Raw genomic sequence first — 22,306 nt, forward strand, 5'->3', positions numbered from 1 at the left:
CATCTCGCGAGCTAAGGCGCCCATGGCCTGCTGACATACTGGCTGGGCCACATTGGCCTAACCAACACCCTCCTGCTGTGCCAGAATCTCATTCGATATAGGCATCTCCTGCCTCCTAGGCCTACCTCGCCTACCACCACGTCCTCGTCCTGACATCATAATAAAGATAACAAAGATCATTAGCACATTCATAAATGTGTCGAAGCTACAACACTCGCGTCCTAATGCATTGGACAACAGTAATTCATTCCACGTAAGCACATAATCACATAAGCACTTACGAATTTCATTTCCAGATAATGACAGTCCTGAGGCGTTGCTAGAGTTCCAGTTAGAAACAGTATTGATTAGGTGCTTTTCTAACAGAACTCCCAGAAACCCAAGGATCCAATCAACATCCTAGAAACTAAATCCCATACCCATATAGTCACATAAACATGTTATCAAATAAACATATAACGTCATGCATAAATCTCTAACAAGCGAGACAAACCCATTGTGGTACTAACCACTTCCCGCGTTGTAGACACCCTATTTTTGTCCGACCTTAAGACACATCACCGATTGAGCGCTCAGTGATGATGCATATTGTGCTCGTTCTGAGGTTTCGGAGTCTTAGCTGAGAGCCTTGCCTCCAAACTTCAGGGCTCTTTTGTGTTTTGCCTCGATTTGCGAACCAGATCCCGTTTTCTCTGTTTTCTCATCCCGAAAGGAGGGAGAGGTCTCGTAGACCATCTCTCAGTGGTCGTAGGCTACATTTCGTGGTCGTAGGCCATTTTTCCCGTTTGGAGACCAGTTTTTGATTTTTCGGAGCCATCGGTTGTGTGCCCCGGTTCGGGACCGCTTAACTACCTCTGTTTGCTCTGATTTTTGGCACACACCTTGTTTCCTCTCCTTAGAAGGACACTGTGGCCCAATAGACCACCTTCGGGGTCGCACGCCACTTCCGACGCTTAACAGTCAGTTTTTGGGGACCCCCGCTGCGCGTTTTGGCCCCCGAACCCTCATTTTGCATCGGTTAGGGTTCATTTTTGGCATGGACCTTAGTTTCATTGTTAAGAAAGTGGTACAAGGGTGGGAGACCACCTTTTGTTCTTAGAGACCAGCTTTCTCCTTGGAGACCACTTTTCTCTCTCCTCCAGCCAGTTTTTTTGTCGGGAAACTGGTCTCCCTCACTTTTGGGCCATAATTTCTGGTCTCCCTTACCACCATTGTGTTGCATTCATCTGGGAGGCCACCTATTTGGTATGGCCGACCACCTTTGGTGCTTGACCCTTTTGATCCCTTGGTCTCCCTCACTTTTGAGCCACATTTTCTGGTTTCCCATACCACCATTGTGTTGCATTCACCAGGGAGACCACCAATATGGATAGGCCGACCACCTTTCCTTCTTAAACCTTTTGACCCCTATTCGGCCAACTAGGGCAAGTGGTCGGCCGACCACTTGAACTGGTCGACCAGCCTTCTTTTTTGTCCTTTTGAGTACAATACAGTTGTGCCAGCTGGGAGGCATTTGCCCCATCCTCCGAGATTTAACCCTTTTGTTTGTCTTCTTAAGGAAGCTTTGGCCCTTTTTTCTTAGCTTCTAAAAGAAGCTTGACCTTTTGTCAAGCTTTTTGAGGAAGCTTGACCCCTTTGGTCTAGCTTCCTCAAGAAGTTTGACCCTTTTGGTTTAGCTTCTTTTAGAAGCTTGGTCCCTTTGCTTGAGGCTTCTCCAAGAAGCCTTGGACCTCTTCTTCTATAAGAGAGGCTCTCCTCTCCATTTGTAAAGGTTCAACACTTTGGCTAAGTCATACATACACTTCCCTCCATATCTCTCTCTTTCAAGCTTCAAACTCCATTGTTCTTGCACCCATTGCACTATACCTCCAAGCACAACACCTCCATTATCAACCTAAGAACCTTGGAGCTGATTTTAAGAGGTTGAAGAGCTCCTACCTTGGTCCAGAAGTTGCTGGAGGTCTCCTCTACAAGGGTAAGTCACCATTTCCCTCTTTGTAGCTTTATTTTGCTTCATTCTTTAGCCTTATTTGCAAGCATCTTTGGGTTTCATCATAAACTGAAAAAGTTTTGTTTTAAGCTTATAAACATGTTTGTTTAAGGTCATTTTTATGTTGGGGGTCATCTACCCCCATGCATGCTTCATTTCCTCATGTTTTGAGCTTTGCATTAGAGCATTTGTGTTGGCCTTGGTTTGGCCTTTTAGTCACTAAAAGCTAGTGCATTTTCAATGGCTAAAATGTGTCCTTGAGCCTCAAAATCAGAGAGGGGTGACCCTCTCACCCCTTGTTCTCTTTACTAGCTTTGTTGGCCTTCCAAAGGGGCTCCTACTTCCATGTTTCAAAGCCATATTTCAGGCCCTATTTGGTGAGTTTTAAGGTCTGTATAGGCTTTTTCCAGAGCCCATTTTTCTATATAAAGAGTCTTTTATACATGTGTAGAACAATCCTATTCAAGGCCTTTCAAAGGGGCTTTCACTTGCATGCTTCCTAGACTAATTTCAGGACCTATTTGGTGGGCTTTAGGACCCTCATAACCCCTTTCCAGAGGTGGTTTTTCCATTTTGTGTGTCCATCATACATGTGTAGAATAACCCCTTGCATGGCCTTCCAAAGGAGCCTACCATTCTTGCATGCATTGGCTGAGTTTCAGTGGGTTTTTGGGCATATTTTGGCATGGCATATTTCTGTTTTTAGTTGGTTTGGTGAGCTCTCATATGCTTCATATAGTTGTAGTACAACTCATGGTTCACTAACTTTCTTTGAATGCTTTGTGGACCCTTGATTTTAGCACTTTTTGGCCATGTCTTAAACTGATTTTGCGCATATTTTGGACTGCCTTAGCTCTATTTTTGGGTCTCATGGTCAAATGATGCTTGTTTTGCATGCTTGTAGTTCAATGTCCATGCTTAGCTTTGAGTTTTAAGGTCCACTACATGCATATACTGAGATGTTTTCTTGTTTTGGGGCCATTATACATCATATTTCAGAGCTTATGTGAATGCCATATTCCCATGTTTTGTACTCTTTAAATGCGTTTGAGAGTCGGGCTTGTATGCCTCATTTACGGACCATTGAATGAGCTCCATTTTCATGCACTTTGAACCATCATTTTAGGCCATTTTCCCACTGTTTCAGACCTGCCTAGGGTCTATTTGGGGTTGGTTTCTCCATTGGTGCATTGCTTTGTGTACCTCTAGTGTAATCCGCTTCACTAGTTTCGGTACCCAGGCCATCTAGCATGCATTGTATGACATATTCGCATGTTTCGGGATCATCTTTTATGCCATTTCAGAGCTGTGTCATGTATGTTTGTATGCCATACTTCATCCCTTGCCATGCTTTGGTAGAGTGGCATTTGATGCCTTAGGTTCGGTCCCTTGCATTGGGCATGTTTGCATGAGCGTTCTTGTCTAATTTCAATTGTGTTTGGCCACTGATTTGGGCGTTGCTGAGGCCTCTCCATTTTGGTGTAAGTCCATTGTGCATTGTGTATGCCATGTTACAATGTGTTGTGCATGTTATGTTGTTTTAGGCATTGTGTATGCCATCTCATTTCCTTGCATTGTGTATGCCATATGGTTCATAGCATTGTGTATGCTAGTAGCATGTTTGTATCTCATCCTTGCATGTTTGCATGATTAGGTCGCATTGCATTAGGATTGCATACTAGTTGCATTTGTGCATGTCATGCCATCCTTATTTGTTGCATTGTGTTTGGAGTAGGGTTTAGTCCAAACACGGGAAATGAGGGACATTTCGTACTCCAAGTGACGAAACGTGCCTCGATTCTCGGTCGCCGACACTCTTGATTGTCCATGATAGAGTTATTGGCTTTACTTGCTTATATGTGCATTCATTTCATATTGAGTCGTGTAATTCGACTCATCGGCCATCATGCATCGAGATGCGTGATTGGTGGCATGAGGATCGAGGATTACATCCCCTTGAGCTTGTGCAAGGACGGGGAGAGTGATCTTGCACACATATGTTGAAAATACATTGCCTTCTCTCTCTCTTGCTTTTGTTGCAGAAAAACCAGAATCTAGGGGCAGAAAGTGGTCGGCCGACCAGGTTTTCTGGCAAGCTGACCACCTTTTTCGGTTCCTACCATAAAGGGTGGTCGGCAGGTGTCTCCTAAGCCAATATCTAGTCGGCAACCTTCCTAGGGTGGAGTTTCAGCCTCTTGGAGCTTTGCGCAAATTTCTAAAATCAGTTGCAAACAAAGGCGAGACGAGGCATCGCGATGGAATTTCCCGACGAGGCGACTCGAGCATGCATGCATCCATCGTCACCCAAAATAGAGCCGAGGCAGTCGCATTCATGTAGTTTACACACTTACTTAGCTAGTTTGTTAATTAGTTAATGATGTGTAATAATTTGCCGTAGCTGTTATTTATTCGGACTGTATTATTTATTCGGACCCCTCGAGCGGGGCAATGTTGTAATAAGTGTGCGTGTGTGTGATGTATGTCTTCCAACCCCATGTCTTTCTCCCTTTTATTTATCAACTAATGATGGTTAGATTAGGGCATGTTTCGATTAGCATACTTATGCTCATATGTTTGCATTCATTCATCTGTCTTGCATGCACCAGGCTCGGCGCATCATACTAACCGCATTGTATTTCAATTCCGAGTTGAATATGTGTTAGTTGTAGCATTTCACGTGCCATTATAGAATAGCCGAGCCTATTTTAGTTGCATTTTGCATGTGTTGCATTAGGCATCCCAGCATAGTTAAGATTCATGCATAATTTCTAGTCAGCTTCTGTTTTGGCTTGGAGTACTCGGTAAGTCTTATGCTTTAGCATCCTTGCATGTGTGCGAGTGACTACCATGATAGCATGGTTACCATGAGGCTATGTGCTTATGTGATATAACTGCTTGAATGCCTGTGGGTGAAGGTTGGGTTATTTGGATTGGAACAATTCATTAACTGTGAGTTTTAAGCCCACCCGAGGGTGGCAAAACCTGCATTTTAGCCTACTTGCAAGTAGCAAACTGTTTTTCAAAATAAACATAAAATGTTTTGTTCCAATTCAGGCAACCCAGTCTATACTTGTATGTTGTGCGCATCACATAGTAATTCTAGACTAATAAACCGGAATAAGAGCACATAATGTTTTCAAAACTCGATATCATGGCTAGTAGAGGCCGATCTTTGATCGAGCGAGCGGGGGTGCTCACGAAGTGACCTTCCCTAATCGTACCCAAGTTCCCAAGCCAAGGCAACTTTGGTGATTATGGACACGTGGCTTTAGGCACGAGTCAGGGTTTCCTAAATTCCCCCAAAATAAAATATTTAGGTGGCGACTCTGTATCTGGCAAAGCAGTCCATGTTTGGCATTTCTTTCTAAAAATCAGTTTTTCAAAACGATTTGCCGGATTTGGACTCTTTGATGATTCATCGGTCTTGCATTGCACTTTGCGAGATTAGATACAGGACCGTGACATTGAGTCTTGAATTATAGTGAGCCCAAATGAACAGAACAGGATTTCTCTCCCGGGACGTTCGGGGACATCTACAGTTTCTGGCGACTCTACTGGAGATTTAGAGAACTTGACTGGAACTCATGATATCTTGTTTTGATTACACTTATGTATTTCTTTGCATTGCATTTGCATTGGTGCACCTAGGACACCGTGTTTGCCGTATGCTATTCCTGAACGGTTTGCTGGAGACTCGCTTTGCGAAGCGTGCCATAAGGCTGACTGGTTGCGGGCTCTGCCACGACGGGAACACAAACCCCGATTTTACCGGGGCACCCTTTTTGACCATTCGACCTAGTGCATATTCGGAATCCATAGTGACCATTCCAAGCAAGGACAGGTTACTTACCCGATTATAGGTTGTTTGAAACCGCTGCGTGCGTAGTGAAACCTTAGCTCCTAACAAAATAGGACAGGGAAACCCTACCCCAACATAGGGGTGTTTTGGTTCTCATTTGCTTGTTATGTGTTTTTAGAGTGCGTCCCTACAAGAATGCATGTATCAGTTTGCAAGTTTAGGCATCAGTCTTGCGGGCACCAGTTCAGTATTTTGGGAATCAGTTATCTGCGGGTATCAGATTCAATTTTTTGGGGGCAGTGATTTGGGGATAATGATCAGTGTTTGAAAATAGTATTTTCAGCTTATCGACTGTGTGTTGTGATGCCCAACTGTGTGTTATGTATTTATTTAAAGCCATTACGCTGTCCGTTTGTCTAGTTGTTTATTTTCGTATTATTGCTTTATTTATCTTTTTGCTAGGGTAGTTTAGCACAATTGCTTCAGACCAAGCAGATATTCCCCAAGCACTCTGGACAAGAGGTCGCCGACTCAATCAATCTGAGGATCTGGTCGACGGACAACCAGTGTTCCACTCTCTACCCCTGGTTATCAGTCAGAGGCCGAGAAAACGTAGTGTATCTGAGTAGAGGTTGCCAGAGCAGTGGTCTACCCCATCAATGGACAGTCGGGCTGAGGTCTCAATTGTTGCCATAGAGATAGATATACCAGTTAGTCAAATGGATCAGCAGAACACGTCAGGAATGGAGGCAATGATGCGTCAACGCCAAGAGAGTATGAAACTCATGCAGCAAGACGCTGTCTGCCAAGCGGAATTTTCCAAGCAGTAGGCTGCGATCATGGCCCAGCAGGCCGAGCTAATCACCAGGTCGCAACAGCAAAACGGAGCATCTGCTTCGCATCAAGCTCCTCCACCAATAGGGGTTCAGACACCCGAGGAAACACCCAATGTCCAGGAAGGTACGGACATTCTGGTAGGGCTAGCTCTGCCCCTAATTTTACCCCAACTATCCAAAACACTTACCAATCTACCGGACTCTCCCTTCGAGTTCGAGTTCGACCCTACAGCGTTGAAATTGAGCAAGCTTGAGAAGGTGTTCAAGAAATCCCAAAGGGTGAAGTCTATCCCGGACATTGAGGACGGGTATACCGACATGGCTGTGACGTTGCCAGATAGGTTCAAAATGCCACAAATCAACCGCTTTGACGGATCTGGGGATCCCATGGTGCATCTCCGGTTGTTCTCAGATATACTATGGCCGATGGGCCTCACCAGACCGCAGAAGCTTTCATTTTTCGGCCGGACCCTGTCGGGTGTGGCCGCTATCTGGTATGCAAAATTAGAAGACAATGTTAAGCGGAACTGGGATGAGATGGCCGAGGCTTTCATTGCACAGTACTTCTATAATACGCAAATCGAGATTACAACCCGTGATCTTGAGACAACAAGGTAGGAGCCTAAGGAGAGCTTTTCAGAGTTCGTAGCCAGGTAAAGGTCGAAGGCCTCAATGATGACCCTAAGGCCTACTGATAAAGATCAAATCCGGATGATTGTGCGCAATCTCCAGCCTAAGCTGATGCAGAAAATGATCGTGCTCCCTTTCCCTACCTTTTTAGATTTGCATGAGATGGGAGTACAGATTGAGGATGCCTTGAAGCAGGGCTTGATTGATAATGACAGAGAGCAACCCAGAAGAACCTTCAACCGCAACAACAATACAGGCACCAGCAATGCCGCAAATGCTAGAGCTTCAGAAGTAAGCATGTCACCACCATTTCCTCTCCAAGACCCATGGCAGCTACACCTTTCTCCGGCGCGTCCGGAAGCAACACACAAACCACCAAAAACTAACCTCGAGGCCAGAGGACCTTCACCCCATTATATATGCCCCTGTCCAAGGCTCTGGGGGTATTAATCAAGAAAGGGCACTTAAAGCCCCTAAAGCCGAGGCCATTGCCAAATCCACTCCCTCCCTCTCATAACCCAGCAAAATACTACGCATATCACCAACAACATGGTCACGACACTGACCAATGTTTTAGATTGCGTCATGAGATTCAAGATCTCGTTGACAAGCAGGTGATTGTCACAACAAACCCAATGTCACAACAAACCCTCTCCCACCGCACAACCAAGCTCCACCCCCCAAACGTATCAACTTTATCCAGACTGGGGTCGTATCTTACGATCCTAGCATATATCATCTCGTCCCACCTACCCGAGCCGGAGGTGCTCCTTCTTGATAGCACTGACTTGTGCATGTTGGACATCTCCAGAACCCAACCTGAACCAATGGTGGTGACTGTCAAAGACAGAACATGGGAGATTTCAGGGTAGAATGGGATTGTTGAGTCAGAATCCGAGGAATCTGGGAGTTTTGCTGAGGAGGTATACAGTCCGAGTGACTACATTCTATCAATAGGCCAGGTTGGGCCAAATGTGGAATTGTCGGCAGGGGCAGAGCTTTGTGTGATACAAGGGGATGAATCTGGTCAGAGGATAGATGACTTGGCAGCTATGGAAGGGGACTTTGCTAGCCTCCAATTTTTCAATGAACAAGATCCAGAGGGCATGATAGTCAACAGGTCAGATTTTGGGGAGTCAGCAGAGGTAACCGGGTGGCTTAATGACCTACCAAATATTGTTGACGAAACTCAGTTAGAACGGGGCCCGGCAGGGGCAAGAACATCAGTTGTGGCTGGAAGGGCCGAAAATCAGAATGCATCGCCAGAGAGCGTCGGTGCTAAGAATTTCGCTCAGGATTTGGGCAACTTGAATACAGGAATTATAGGGTAGCCAGCTGTACTGACATAGTTAGAGCAAAAAGGAATCGAGGAGTTTGAGAGAATCAGAAAAGCCAAGGCCCCCGTGGGGACTGAAAGTACTGTGTGCACGAGGATAGAGAATGCTGCCAGCATGTAGACAGAAGGTACTAAGAGTACAAGGACAGTGGAACCAGAGCCGGACAGGTGTCTGGTGGCTGCCGATGGAATTTGGTGGGAGGACGATGATCTATGTCTTGCCCACACAGATGAGGATTGGGAGAGCAACCAACCAGACGATACTTGGTACATCGGCGAAGTTGATCATATGACTAGAAGCAGGTGGTATTTCAAGCCCCCATATCTAGATCAGCTAGAGGCGTCTGGGAAAGATAAGGAGGCAGAGAAACAGAAGGAGAAACAACTCGAAGAAGAGGCTGTACTGAAGTAGTTGAAAAAGATACAGGCAGACATCTCCATTTGGGGACTGCTTATGGCATCGTGAGTGCATCGACAAGCTGTCTTATTGGCCATGGACAAGGCCAAGCTCTCAATAGACACCACGCCCGAACAGCTGGTGGGCTTAGTTTTTCCGGGCGGGGCTACCCCGTTGTTGACTTTCTCCGACAAAGAATTGCCACCTGAGGGTGCGAACCATAACAAGCCACTCTACATCTCTGTGGAGTGTAGAAACAAATGGATACCCGTGGTGCTTGTCGACACAGGGTCCACCATCAATGTGTGCCTGGCAAGGACTGCATATGCAATCGGTTTAAAGACCGCGGACTTTGTGTCGATAGCCCAGGTGATTCGGGCATATGATAACACAAGCAGAGAAGTAATAGGGACAGTGAAAATTCAGACCAAGGTTGGGCTGGGACAGCATGAGGTAGACTTTCACGTCTTAGAAGTTCCTACGACCTTCAATCTACTTTTGAGGCGGCCGTGGTTGCACCAAGTAAAGGCAGTTTCGTCTACCTTACATCAGATGGTGAAATACCCCCATGGGAAGGGAGTAGCCATTGTTTTTGGGAATTCATCGATCCATCCACCACCGGAGGTGTCTACACCGGTCCTGGAAATTGAGCACGGTATGGAGGATGTGTTCTTATCTGATTTCACTCTAGCTGAGGCCCAGATCGTGCAGAACATTTTGGCTGTTAATGAGGGGGTGTATGTCAGTGCTTAATCAGTATACCTAATGAACAAGCTTCAACACATCCCTAGGATGGGATTGGGAAAGAGCGGCCGGAAGGACGTTGCAGCATTGGCCGAAGTGCCACACAACCCACATACCTTTGGTTTATGTTATCTGCCCACCAAAGAGGATTAGGTGAGAAAAGGTAAGGAGATGGCTAGGAGAGCCAGAGCAAAGAAGGCAGGGAAGCCATATGAGTTAATGCACCGACCCATCCAGGGTACCCTAAACGGACGCTTTGTTTGGGAGGGGGAGGACTTTCCATTTTGTGGCTTCCCGGAACCATGGTTGAATGCGGAGAGGAAGTATGTGCCAGGGTTTGAGATCTTCTTTGACCTGCAGTTATCCGGGGATGACGTTGCCGAAGAGCAGACAAACCCATTAGTTGAGGCTGAGCAGAGCAAGAAAGTGGAGTCTGAGGACGCCAAAAGTGAAATAGGGGTAGCGCTGGCGTGTCTACTTTCAGATCCTCCGATCGAACAGAAGTGCTTGGGGGATAACTTCTCTGTATGCATAATCAGGAATGAAACGGCTGCGGGCCTACCAGCAAACATTTTGGATGCATCTATTGCACCCTCTCTCATTTGGCAGTATGAAGAGGGATTTTTGTCAAGTAGCACCGAGTCAGGTAGTGAGCCGTAATCTGATTCCACCGAATCTGTTGAGTCAAAATCAGGTTCCAGCTCGACTGAGTCCGAGTCTAGTATTCCAGGGGGTGATAACCCGGATACCACAGTCCTGTCCAGGTCGTCTTTTTCTTTCTCTTTTGAGTCTGTTGTAACCGAAGAATCAGACGATTTGGATATGCTTAATGAGAATGATGTGGCTGTGGTTTCTGAGTACTTTTCTGTGCCCTTGATTTATTGCATTAACTCATACTTTCAAAATTTTGATGAAAACGACGAGGAAGAAATTCCTTCGGTTTTGCAACGCTTAATTGAACAAAAGCAGGAAAGATTTGTTAAACCCTTAACGGATGAAATCACTACTGTGAATATTGGTACTGAGGAGGACCTGCGGCTGGTCCAGATCGGGTCCACGTTGTCTTCGGAGGAACGCGAGCACTTAGTTGCTTTATTAAAAGATTTCAAAGATGTTTTCGCGTGGTCCTACAAAGACATGCCTGGAATCGATCCTGAGATTGTACAGCACCGGATCCCTCTTGACCCCGAGGCCCGACCCGTTAAACAAAATCTCAGAAGGATCTGCCCAGACTGGGCTCTCAAGATTAAGGAAGAGGTCACCAAGCAAATCGACGCAGGTTTCCTACTGGTATCCGAATACCCAACTTGGTTGGCTAACATTGTTCTGGAGCCGAAGAAGGATGGTAGGATCCGGGTATGCGTGGATTTCAGGGACTTGAATAGAGCTAGTCCGAAGGACGACTTCCCTTTGCCGCATATCGATGAGTTAGTGGACTTCACAGCGGGGCATGCTTTGCTTTCGTTCATGGATGGCTTTTCGGGCTACAACCAGATAGTGATGGCACCTGAAGACCGAGAAAAGACTGCATTCACCACTCCGTGGGGGACCTATTGCAACAAGGTAATGCCATTTGGACTGAAGAACGTTGGAGCTACATAACAACGGGACGCGACCACAATATTGCACGACATGATCCACAAAGAGGTTAAGGTGTATGTGGACGACATGATTGTCAAGTCCAAAGAAAGAGAGGGTCACTACACTGCCTTACAAAAGTTCTTTCAAAGGATCAGAGAATTTCGGTTGCGGCTGAATCCTCAGAAGTGTACGTTTGGTGTTACAGCAGGAAAAATGCTGGGGTTTCTGATTACACAGAAAGGTATCGAATTCGACCCTTCCAAAATCAAGGCCATCCTAGAAATGCCACCACCAAGGACTGAAAAGGAGGTGCGAGGCTTTCTGGGTAAAGTGCGATTCATAAGACGGTTTATCTCAAAATTAACCTTGACTTGTGAACCACTTTTTGGCCTCCTGGAGAAAGGAAAGAAGTTCCAATGGAACGACCAATGCCAAGCTGCTTTTGAACAGATCAAGGAATACTTACAGAACCCATCTGTGCTATCACCACCTGAGTCAGTGAAGCCATTGCTTTTGTATCTTTCAGTGACTGAGACCACAATGGGCTGCATGCTCACGCAAGAGTCTGAGGACAAGGTGGAGAGGGCTATTTACAATCTGAGAAAAAAGATGTTGGAGTACAAAACCCGCTGCACACCGTTAGAAAAGGCTTGCTTAGCCTTGGTATGGGCTACCAGGAAGTTGCGGCACTACCTGTTAACTCACTCTGTAATGCTGGTTTCAAGATTAGATCCCATCAAATATCTCTTTGAGAAACCAGCACTTACGGGTAGGCTGGCTTGTTGGTTGCTGTTGCTTTTCGAATTCGATTTGAAATATGTGATGCGCAAGTCAATCAAGGAAAGAGCGGTAGCGGAGTTCTTAGCCAATCATCCAATGGAAGGAGGTGAAACTGTTGAGTACTTATTCCCAGATGAGGCCATTTTGCATATCGAAGATGAGTTCTGGACGATGTACTTTGACGGAGCGTCGAACCAGTATAGGTATGGGATAGGGGTGTTGCTGATAGCACCCGACAATTCCCATATCCCTTTAGCATTTAAACTTTGATTCAAAGTCTCGAACAACGAAGCAGAGTACGAAGCATGCATTGCTGGTTTAGAAGCAGCCCTGGAACTAGGGGCAAGACGGTTGGACGTCATTAGGGACTCGAACCTTGTTGTATCCCAAGCTAAGGGGGATTAGAAGGTCAAAGAGGAAAGGATGATAATGTACCACCAAACCTTGGACCTACTGATTCCTCGATTTGAGAAGCTAAACTTCACTCATCTACTAAGAGAAAACAACAGGTTTGTAGATTCACTAGCAACTCTATTTTCCATGATAGACATCTCGTTTGGAGTCCGGATGCGTCCAGTCATTATCGATCAGAAATTTGTGTCGGCTTACGAGTTTATTGCTGCTATAGATGAGGTTCAAGATGAGAACCCCTGGTATTACAATATTTGAAATTTCTTGGAGAAGGAAGCATATCCACCAGGGGTAAATGCCAAGGATAAAAGGGCAATCAGAAGAATGGCCGTTCAGTTCATCATCTGCGGAGGTAAATTGTATAATAGAGCTCATCTGGGAATGCATAAGTTGTGCGTTGAAGCAGAAGAATCAAAACGCCTGATGGAGGCCATCCATGGAGGGGAATGCGGTGCGCATATGAACGGGGTAATGCTAGCGCGGAAGATCCTAAGACAAGGTTATTATTGGTGCCACAAATGTCAGATCCATGCAAACCGCATGAACATTCCGCCGTCGAAGCTGTACATTATGACTTCGCCATGGCCATTTTTAGTTTGGGGAATCGATGTGATCAGGGCTGTCACTCCGAAGGGGTCGAATGGACATGAGTTCATCCTAGTCACGATAGATTATTTCATGAAGTGGGTTGAGGCCCAATCTTATGCGGTGTTGAAGGCGTCGCACGTTGCAAAGCTTATCAGAAACATCATATGTCGTTATGGGGTCCCAAACGAGGTCATTTCAGATAATGGTTCCCACTTCAAGAAGGAAGTGATTGACTTGTTGGAGAAATACAACGTGGCTTTTCATAAGTCATCCACATACCGGCCACAAACCAATGGAGCAGTTGAGGCCGCCAACAAGAACATCAAGCACATACTGCAAAAAATGGTGGAAACCTACCGGGATTGGCCAGATAAGCTGCCGTTTGCTCTGTGGGGCTATCGGACTTCAATTAGAACTTCTACTGGGGCGACTCCGTATTCATTGGTTTATGGGATGGAGGCCGTTCTACCTATTGAAATCAGGTTCGATCTTTGCGAGTACTGGCTGAGTGTCAGATAGCCGAAGCAGATTGGCAGTAGAGCAGATTTGAGGAACTCATGCTCTTTGATGAAAGAAGATTGAAAGCACTGTACCATGTTCAAGGTTATCAGCGCAGAATTGCCAGGGCTTTCAACAAGAAGGTTAAGTCCAGGAATCTAAAAGAAGGAGATTTGGTGCTCAAGGACAACTGAGCTCCCATTCATGACCCTAGGGGCAAGTTCAGACCCAATTGGACTGGTCCCTACATCATTAAGTCTATCTGGTCAGGTGGAGCTGTGGTTATAATAGACCTTGATGGCCTTGAGTTCTCACAACCAATCAACATGGACAAGTTGAAGAAATATTACCCCTGAGAGGCTCGTTAGGCCGAAAACCCCAAAAGGCGACCTAGGCAAAAGTTAAAGCATTGAAAAAATTTTGAAATTATAAAAACTGAGCTCGTAAGGTTGAAAACCGGCAAAGGGCAGCCTTGGCAAAAGTTAGAGCGTAAAAGGAGAGTGAAAATACACGAGTGAACCCCAGCCTGAACTACGTAAGGCTTGATTCCTATCTTTGGGATACGTAGGTAACTTCATCCTGAAGTTCAGCCATAAACTTTTCCGCGATCAACTTTGTCCATTTGATCATCTCGGTCATCTTTGTCTATTTAGCATTCAAGAGTTCGGTTATGATCGCCGGTGCAGTGCTTTTTAGACTAGGGGCAACTTTCCGTTGCTATGCAGTGCCGCGGTACTATTCAGACTAGGGGCAACTTTCCAGTTGCTAGGATCCGAGGTTGTGCATCTCAGTGACAGATTTCAGGCGTGTCCAGTTCTGATCCATATCGAAAATGGTTTTGAAAAGTTTTAATAAAAGTTGACTTTGTTCAAAATTAATCTTTTTACAACTTGGACCATTTTTGGACCAAAACGGAAAATTTTCAGTACCCACAACCTTCAATTTCATTGATTTCAATACAGAGTTCTCCTGCTCTTGCATACAAATTGAAGTTGTTTTTTATTACATTCATAAAGAAAACTTGAAAGTACTAATAAAGCAATAAATCCGAGGCATAGGTAAGTCAAGTGTTCCTGCGCCCCCTCCCAGAGCTGGTCGAAGCCTCCAATGCCAAAGTGGGCCCTTCTTTTGCCTCTTCATTGAGCCAATCCAAGCACTCATCAGACAAAGTGCAACTGAAAGTAAGAGCGGGGGCCGAGGTTCTCTCGTCCTCCATGCTGTGGCATACCGAGCAAGCTGTGCGCCTCGGACTGGAAATGTAGCGGGGTACTCTATCCCCTCTGGCGGGCAAGTCTGATCATGCCCGAACTGGCGCCGGAACCAGAACGGAAAATAGAAGACATAGTGTGTCATGCCAATCAATTGAATCCCAGGTTGACGGGTCATGTTGTAACTCATTGCCGGCAGGTTGAACCAAGGGCAGCACCAAGCGATGCGGTTTGCAAACAAACTGCGCATCCAGTTGTACCACCATCCCTCATCCAGGGCATCGACCAGGCGTTGTCGAAAAAAGTAGCCACGAGCTGAGTATGCTGGGCAAGACTCCACAATCTATAACTTGTCCATCAGCCACACCTGGGGAGGGACGAAAAATGAGAGAATAAAGAATAGAGAGATGTACGATGAGAGAAAAGAAAGAAAAGGGTTTTGTGAGAAAAATCGAGCCTGAGGGCCGAGTGATGTGAGCTATACATATGTGAGGTTGGGTGGGAAACATTACCTGCAATAGTAATGGGCTCCCTGCAAGCCTAGCCGTCTCCCGGTGATGAAAAGCGTCTAAGCCCATCAATGTCTCAGCCAATGTCATGGCGATGCAGCTCATGCCCTCCTTCAAACCTTGGGCAACCTCGATCAACCGGACACTGAATCCACCAGAGCCCGGGGCAAACAAGAAATGAGCGTGTCGCCGATAACCCTGCCAATGATGGTCACCGCGGTCACCAGCATCAGAAAACCAACGAACTAAGCTTGGGATGTCCAACTCCCCGTCGTGAATCAATGATCGAGCGTCATGCAAAGTGAGGCGCACATTCGTCCTAGGGCTTGGACGTGGCCAAATCGTAGTTGAGGCAAGATTTCCTCATTGCGCTCGAATTCCATCAAAGCTTGAAAATCTTCGAAGGTCTGACACATCTCTTGCTCGCCGAAGCTAAAGACATGTGTTACCGGGTTCCAAAACCTTGTCGCGGCATGGAGGAAAGGAAGATGCAGCGGAGTACGACCCAGCGTGAATAGTGCATTCAAGCCGAAGCCCCGGAAGTTCAACTTTTTCGAGCCATCCAGAGAGGCAATCCAAGTTGTGAGATTTTGGATGAGGAACGCCTCCATTTTGATGCAAAACTGAGATAAAATGAATAAACCATGAAGCTAGGACTTTTATAGAGGATAAGGCACTGTTCGGGGGACACGTGTCAAGAATCTGGTGGTTGCTAAGCCAGGTGGTTGGCCGACCACCTTTTCTGGTAGGCCGACCACCCCCTTGGTCTCCAATAAAAAAAAGTTGGTCGACCAGCTTCCTTAGGTGGTCGGCCATGGAGGAAAGTGGGGCTTTGGTCTTGTCCTAGCCTCTAGAAGAAAGTTCCTAGCATTTTCATGCATCACGAGTGCTGAAGGTGCGAGTTTTCCTCTGTTTCGGATGCGTTCCGTCACTCTGATCGTCCGAAATGCATTTTGTTTATCGAGTTGTTGTTGAGACTTGCTTATCGAGTTGTTGTTTTGTTTATCGAGTTGTTTTGTTTATCGAGTCTTGTTTGTCGAGTCATCGAGTTTCGTGTATTGAGTTGCTATTCTTTGTTTAATCAACATTCATGTATCTTGCTTATCGAGTTGTAAACTTGCTAAGGTTTTGTTGTTTCTTAATAAGTTAAGTTGCTTAGTTTGTTGTGTCGGTTCACTACTTGACTTGGCAATTTTTAGTGCACAATTCCATTCAATCTCATTTTCGTGCAAAATAATGCGATGCAATGCTAAGAACATAAAATGCAACACTTTTTCAAAAAGTTGTTTCATTCTGTCATGCTTCCTTTGTTACAACATTTTACAACAAGGGTACAAGTTTTACAGAAAATAAAACTGCCTAATAATGTACAATGTACTACAACTACTAGTAAAAAAAAAAAGGCAAATAAAGTAGGGAACAGCTGCATCAATGCTATCAAGCACAAGAATAAGAGGCCCTCTTCGTCCTCTTCTGCGGAACAGCCTCTGCACCATCATCATCATCGGAATCGGAGTCGCCGCCCTCAGAATCCTCCTCGACATCATCTCCACTACCGGAACCGGAACCGGAACCAGAGTCATCCTCTCTGCCAGCAGATGTCTCTGACTGGGGATGTGCAAGCTCCTCCTCCTCGCTGGACTCCTCCTCTCTGCGTCTGCCTCGGCCGCGAGTCGAACCCCCTCTCCCAGCTCTCTGAGAAGGCCTAGATGGCTCGGCCTGTGGCCCTGTATGTAGCGGAGGCATCTGAAAAGAAATAGCGCAATTTGAATACATCAGCCAAAGTATGTATATTAGATGCAGATGTAAGAAAACTACAAAGAGTGGGTGTATGCAGATACAGTACATGAATGTGGTGTGTGTCAGATGCGCTCTACACATACAGTCAATCAATGCAGTGAAATATTGAAGTTCAGCATGTCATCAGAAGTATGATAAAAGCAAGAAAACTAAAGAGTACCAGGACACCGACGATGGACAATTGCGTCTCTCTCCGCAGGACCATGCCCTCGAGTGAGGCTACTAACCCGAGTAACCCCTCCGTATACTCCCTGGTAGGCTGCAGATACAAGCTCAAGTCATCAATGAGTAAATGAATGCCTAAGTATCAGAGTGGTAAATGAAAAGCAGCGGAACATGCCGGTGGTGAGTCAAGATCACTGACGTATCGGTGATCGGGCATAGGGGGCTCTATCGCAATCGGGTAGGAAGTCCCGTATCACCATCCTGTCAACTCAGTCAGGATATCTGGCCATCTGGCTTGACGATAAGTCGGGGGAATCGGGGGGACCAGTCTAGCCCCACCTCTCGATGTGCCGGCCTTGCTGGTCGAAGGAATATCTACAGCCCGGGCCCAGCTCGATAATGGCATGCCAGCAGACCTCCTCGTAGGAGTACGGACACCCATCAATGGAGGCATCAAGTATGTATGACGGTAAGTCGCATACTCCCCCTCCTCCAAATGTAGAAGTACGTCGGTACCCAACATGGCGCTATCGACATCCTGGGGAGTGAGCCCCTCAGTAGACCGCATGTCGTCCGGAGGTGCTGCGGGGACACTCTGCCCGGGGTAGCCCATAGTCTGGCGCATGAAGCGGTCCCCTAGAAACCAGGCCCTACCAACGGGCTCCTCAAATAGGATCCTGTACCGAGAATCGGCCCATCCCCCAGCAAACCAAAATCGGGTGTTTCCACCCAAGAGCGCCCAGGGCTGCCATGTGATCTGCGAATAACTAATGCATGAGCTGATTAGAAATCATAAATGTGCAAGATGAATCAAAGATGAAAACATGGAGAACTGAGAGTTCTGAATTACCTTGGTCGTTCGCACTGTGTCAAAAAATTGCTGCAGGTAGGGCAAAGTCTCCCGGGCCCTCTGCCGGTACTGGCCCTCGAATACGAGCGAGTAAGGAATCGTGAGAGGCACCGCCACCTCGAGCTCCGGGGCCAGTGTCGGAAAGTACGCGAAAACCCATAGCTGTGGAAAACAGGGCAATAGCCATCAGAATACAGAATGCTGAGTACAGAATGTGAATGCAGAATATACAGAGAATGCAGAATGCTGAGAGCGGAATATAAAGTACAGAATGTAAAGTGTGCCGTATGTGCAATGTACAGATAACGAAAAGCAGAAATGTAAATCAAGAGGGCAGAAAGTACCTCCCAGGCTCTCCAATAGCCGCCGACTATGTTCCCCCATCCGCGGGAGGTAACAATAGAGGGTAGCCAAGTCGGCGCCACCTCAGTCATACCGACTGACCTGTGATAGGTCTACCAGAGCACTCAGCAGATAGAGTCTGACGGTGTTTCCCCTATCGGAGAACAGAGTGGTCCCGTGGAGGAACATCAAAAACCCTCGAGTGTACTGCGCTATCTCCTCAGGAGTCTCGGGCTCAATCCTCCTAAAATGTGTGGAAAACCAAGTGTACTGGACCCTGCCCGATGATCTGTCAACCAGTGGGCGAGCTCCCTATAGATAAATCGAGGCAGCCTCCCACTCGCCCATGTCCTCGTCACAAGGGGTCGACCAGCCTCCCACGTCAAGGCCTGTCAGCACAGCAAAGTCAAACGGGGTCATAGTCATGTCCCCGGTAGCTGAGAAATGAAAGGAGTTGGTGGTGTCCCACAATCTCTCTACAAGTGCGCCCATCAACGTCCTGCTAGCAGGATAGCGAGATATCCCCCTGCAGAAGGGTCCGAACCCTGCCTGGTCAACCCAATCATGAACGGCCTCCGGGAGCTCCGTGTACCACTCCCTCGCAACGATGGAGCCGTATCCTCGTGTAATACGGGAAGATACCTGCATTCAGAATGAACACATGTATTCAGTTCAACATGAAAATATGAGCTGTGTGCAAACTAAAATAGATACAATGCCATGAGCTGCATGTTCAACGTAAAGTATGTGGGCTGCGTGTTCAGAATTGAAGTGTGTGAGCTGTGTGTTCAACATGAAGTATATGAGCTGTGCTATGTGTTCAACTCAAGAGTTTGGGCTGCGTGTTCAGATTTCAGAAATAATGAGCTGTGTGTTCAACATCAAGTGTTTGGGCTGCGTGTTCAGACTTCAGAAATAACAGGCTGTGTGTTCATCTCAAAGTTCGAGCTGTGTGTTCAACATCAAGTGTTTGGGCTGCGTGTTCAGACTTCGGAAACAGTGGGCTGTGTGTTCACCTCAACAGTTTGGGCTGCGTGTTCAACTCTCAACGAGTGTGTGCTGCTTGTTCACAATCAACAATGGGCTCTGTGTTCAGAAATTAAAAGTTTGGGCTGCGTGTTCAACTCTCAACGAGTGTGTGCTGCGTGTTCACAATCAACAATGGGCTGTGTGTTCAGAAATTCAAAGTTTGGGCTGTGTGTTCAACTCTCAACAAGTGTGTGCTGTGTGTTCACAATCAACAATGGGCTGCGTGTTCAGAAATTCAACAGTTTGGGCTGCGTATTCAACTCTCAATGAGTGTGTGCTGCGTGTTCACAATCAACAATGGGCTTTGTGTTCAGAAATTCAAAGTTTGGGCTGTGTGTTCAACTCTCAACAAGTGTGTGCTGTGTGTTCACAATCAACAATGGGCTACGTGTTCAGAAATTCAACAGTTTGGGCTGCGTGTCCACAATCAACAATAGGCTACGTATTCAGAAATTCAATAGTTTGAGCTACGTGTGCAACTCTCAACAAGTGCGTGCTGTGTGTTCACAATCAATATGTGGGCTGTGTGTTCAGAAATTCAAGTGATTGAGCTGTGTGTTCAAGATGCAAATGGAATACTATGTTATAGACTAAGTGTTCAGAACAAGCTGTGTGCTAGAATGAGCAGATAAACATAGCGAAAGCATGAAATGCATAGAAAATGCATAATACATTGCGAAAAACGTAAAAGTGAAGTATATATCTCCCGTGCCTGATGAGAGAGGTGGGACTCCGGCTCCCGCAATAGCAGATCCACAGGTGCTCGATCATCAAAATCGGTAAAATGGTAGAAAATGGCAAGAGGAAGGATATGCTCCCGAGGCTGATACCTCTCGGGATCGAATGGCTGAACCCTTGGAGGCAAGGACATAATGTCTGGATCACCTCCGGCACGTGGAGGACCTCTTCCATGAGGGAAATGACCTACCATTTCGAGAAATCTGCAAAAAGGAGCAAAAATGAGCCAAAATTGGAAAAAGTTAACAAAAGTCAACTCTCGGGAAATGAAAAAATCAACAAAAGTCAAATCCCGGGAAAATGTTCCAAATATTGAGACAAACTTACCCCAAGTGGTGAAAATGGAGAAAGAAGCACCGAAATCAAAATTTAATCGGTTCAAAGTGAAGAAAACTGAAAGATTTCGCGAAACAACTTTACGTGGGGCGTTGGAAAACGCTTATAGAGCACAGATCTAAGGGAGAAAATGATCTAGAAAGCAAGGGGAGATGATTTCGGATCTGAGGTTATGAGCAAAAAGTGTTTGGCCGTGTGTATTTAAAGAAACAAGGGTGAAAAGACAAAACTGCCCCTGTTTTTGGCTAGGTGGTCGGCCGACCACCTTTTCTAGTAGGCCGACCACCCCCTGCACCAAACCTGGTTGGTGGCCTCCAAACCTGGTCGGTGGTGTTCCCAAGGTGGTCTCCAATGTCTCTTTGAGCTCCCTGCAAAATTTGGTAGTGATCGGAGTTCCCGGCACCTGAGAAAGTACAAGAAAAGTGCACTTTTCGTCGCGAAATCCCTCCGCGGGAACTTCAACTCCAACTTTCGATGCGTGTTTCATTATTACTCATCAAGAGCAAGATGTATCCTTTTTGAGTACGTCATGACCCTTCCGGGAGGTAAACCGGAGGCCGCGATTGAGTCGCCCTCGTCGAAACTTGCATTTCTTTGCCCGTTGTTTTGTGTCAAATGTGCATTCGAAGTTGTACTTATCCTGCATTGGTATGCACGTCACTTGTATTGTTATGCACATCACTTACATTATTGTGCACGTTTCACCAGTATTGTCATACCTCCATACTTAACTTGCGTTGTCGCATACATTTCTCCTCGCATTGCGATGCACTCTCCCATTGACACCATGTTTGTCTGCATTCGATGTAGTGTTGAACATGTGTTGCTAACTATGTTGTGCTTGTTAAGTTTCTCTCTTTTGCAGGCACGATATTGTATGTACGGTTCATTTGAAGCTGGTGCGACCAGACGAGCCGCACAGGTATTGTATCTTCTCCGTGTGAGACGTGGCGAGGATTGAATAATTCTCCACATTCTAACTGCATGAAATGTAGTTGTGCTTTGCATTCTTGTTTAAAACTGTTACATCTATTGTGAATATTTGCTTCATTACAGCTTGCTGCTTTGCATGATCATGAGTTACGTTCGACTTGGTGCATATCATTTTTCATTTTTTCCCCTGCTTGCGAGCACATCTCTTCGTTTATCTCGCCTGTTTGTCTAAGTCTTCGGCCTTGTCAAAAATGGGTCGTCTCTAGGCTTTAACATTCACTCCCGTCACTTATGACTTCCGAGTTCTGTCAAAGAGGGGCAACTGCATACACCCTATTTTTGACCAACCTTAAGACTCAGACGTCACCGATTGAGCGCTCAGTGATGATGCATATTGTGCTCGTTCTGAGGTTTCGGAGTCTCGGCTGAGAGCCTTGCCTCCGGACTTCGGGGCTCTTTTGTGCTTTGCCTCAGTTTGCGAACCAGGTCCCGTTTTCTCCGTTTTCTCTTCCGAAGGGAGGGAGAGGTCTCGTAGACCATCTCTCAGTGGCCGTAGGCTACGTTTCGTGGTCGTAGGCCATTTTTCTCGTTTGGAGACTAGTTTTCGATTTTTCAGAGCCGTCAACCGTGTGCCTCAGTTCGGGACCACTTAACTACCTCTGTTTGCTCCGATTTTTGGCACACATCTTGTTTCCTCTCCTTAGAAGGACACTGTGGCCCGAAAGACCACCTTCGGGGTCGTACGCCACTTCCGGCACTTAACAGTTAGTTTTCAGGGCCCCCGACTGCGCGTTTTGGCCCCCGAA

General features: G+C 46.4%; 1 protein-coding gene across 1 annotated transcript in view; it reads right to left on the minus strand.

Annotated features, from left to right (window-relative positions):
* The window catches only part of LOC114281409 (uncharacterized), a 67,630-nt gene extending 46,274 nt beyond the window's left edge, over positions 1-21,356 (minus strand). The window contains exons 1-8 of the mRNA XM_082888796.1: positions 21,287-21,356; positions 20,868-20,970; positions 20,206-20,434; positions 19,014-19,106; positions 18,762-18,853; positions 18,567-18,708; positions 18,123-18,284; positions 17,781-18,029 (exon numbers count right to left, since the gene is read on the minus strand). Of these exons, the coding sequence (XP_082744922.1) occupies positions 17,781-18,029; positions 18,123-18,284; positions 18,567-18,708; positions 18,762-18,853; positions 19,014-19,106; positions 20,206-20,434; positions 20,868-20,970; positions 21,287-21,356 (1,140 nt within the window). The remainder of the gene's footprint in view (positions 1-17,780; positions 18,030-18,122; positions 18,285-18,566; positions 18,709-18,761; positions 18,854-19,013; positions 19,107-20,205; positions 20,435-20,867; positions 20,971-21,286) is intronic.
* Between the last annotated feature and the right edge of the window lie 950 nt (positions 21,357-22,306).

This window comes from Camellia sinensis, chromosome 9, assembly GCF_055761805.1.
Source record: "Camellia sinensis isolate YWXY chromosome 9, ASM5576180v1, whole genome shotgun sequence".
Taxonomy (NCBI): domain Eukaryota; kingdom Viridiplantae; phylum Streptophyta; class Magnoliopsida; order Ericales; family Theaceae; genus Camellia; species Camellia sinensis.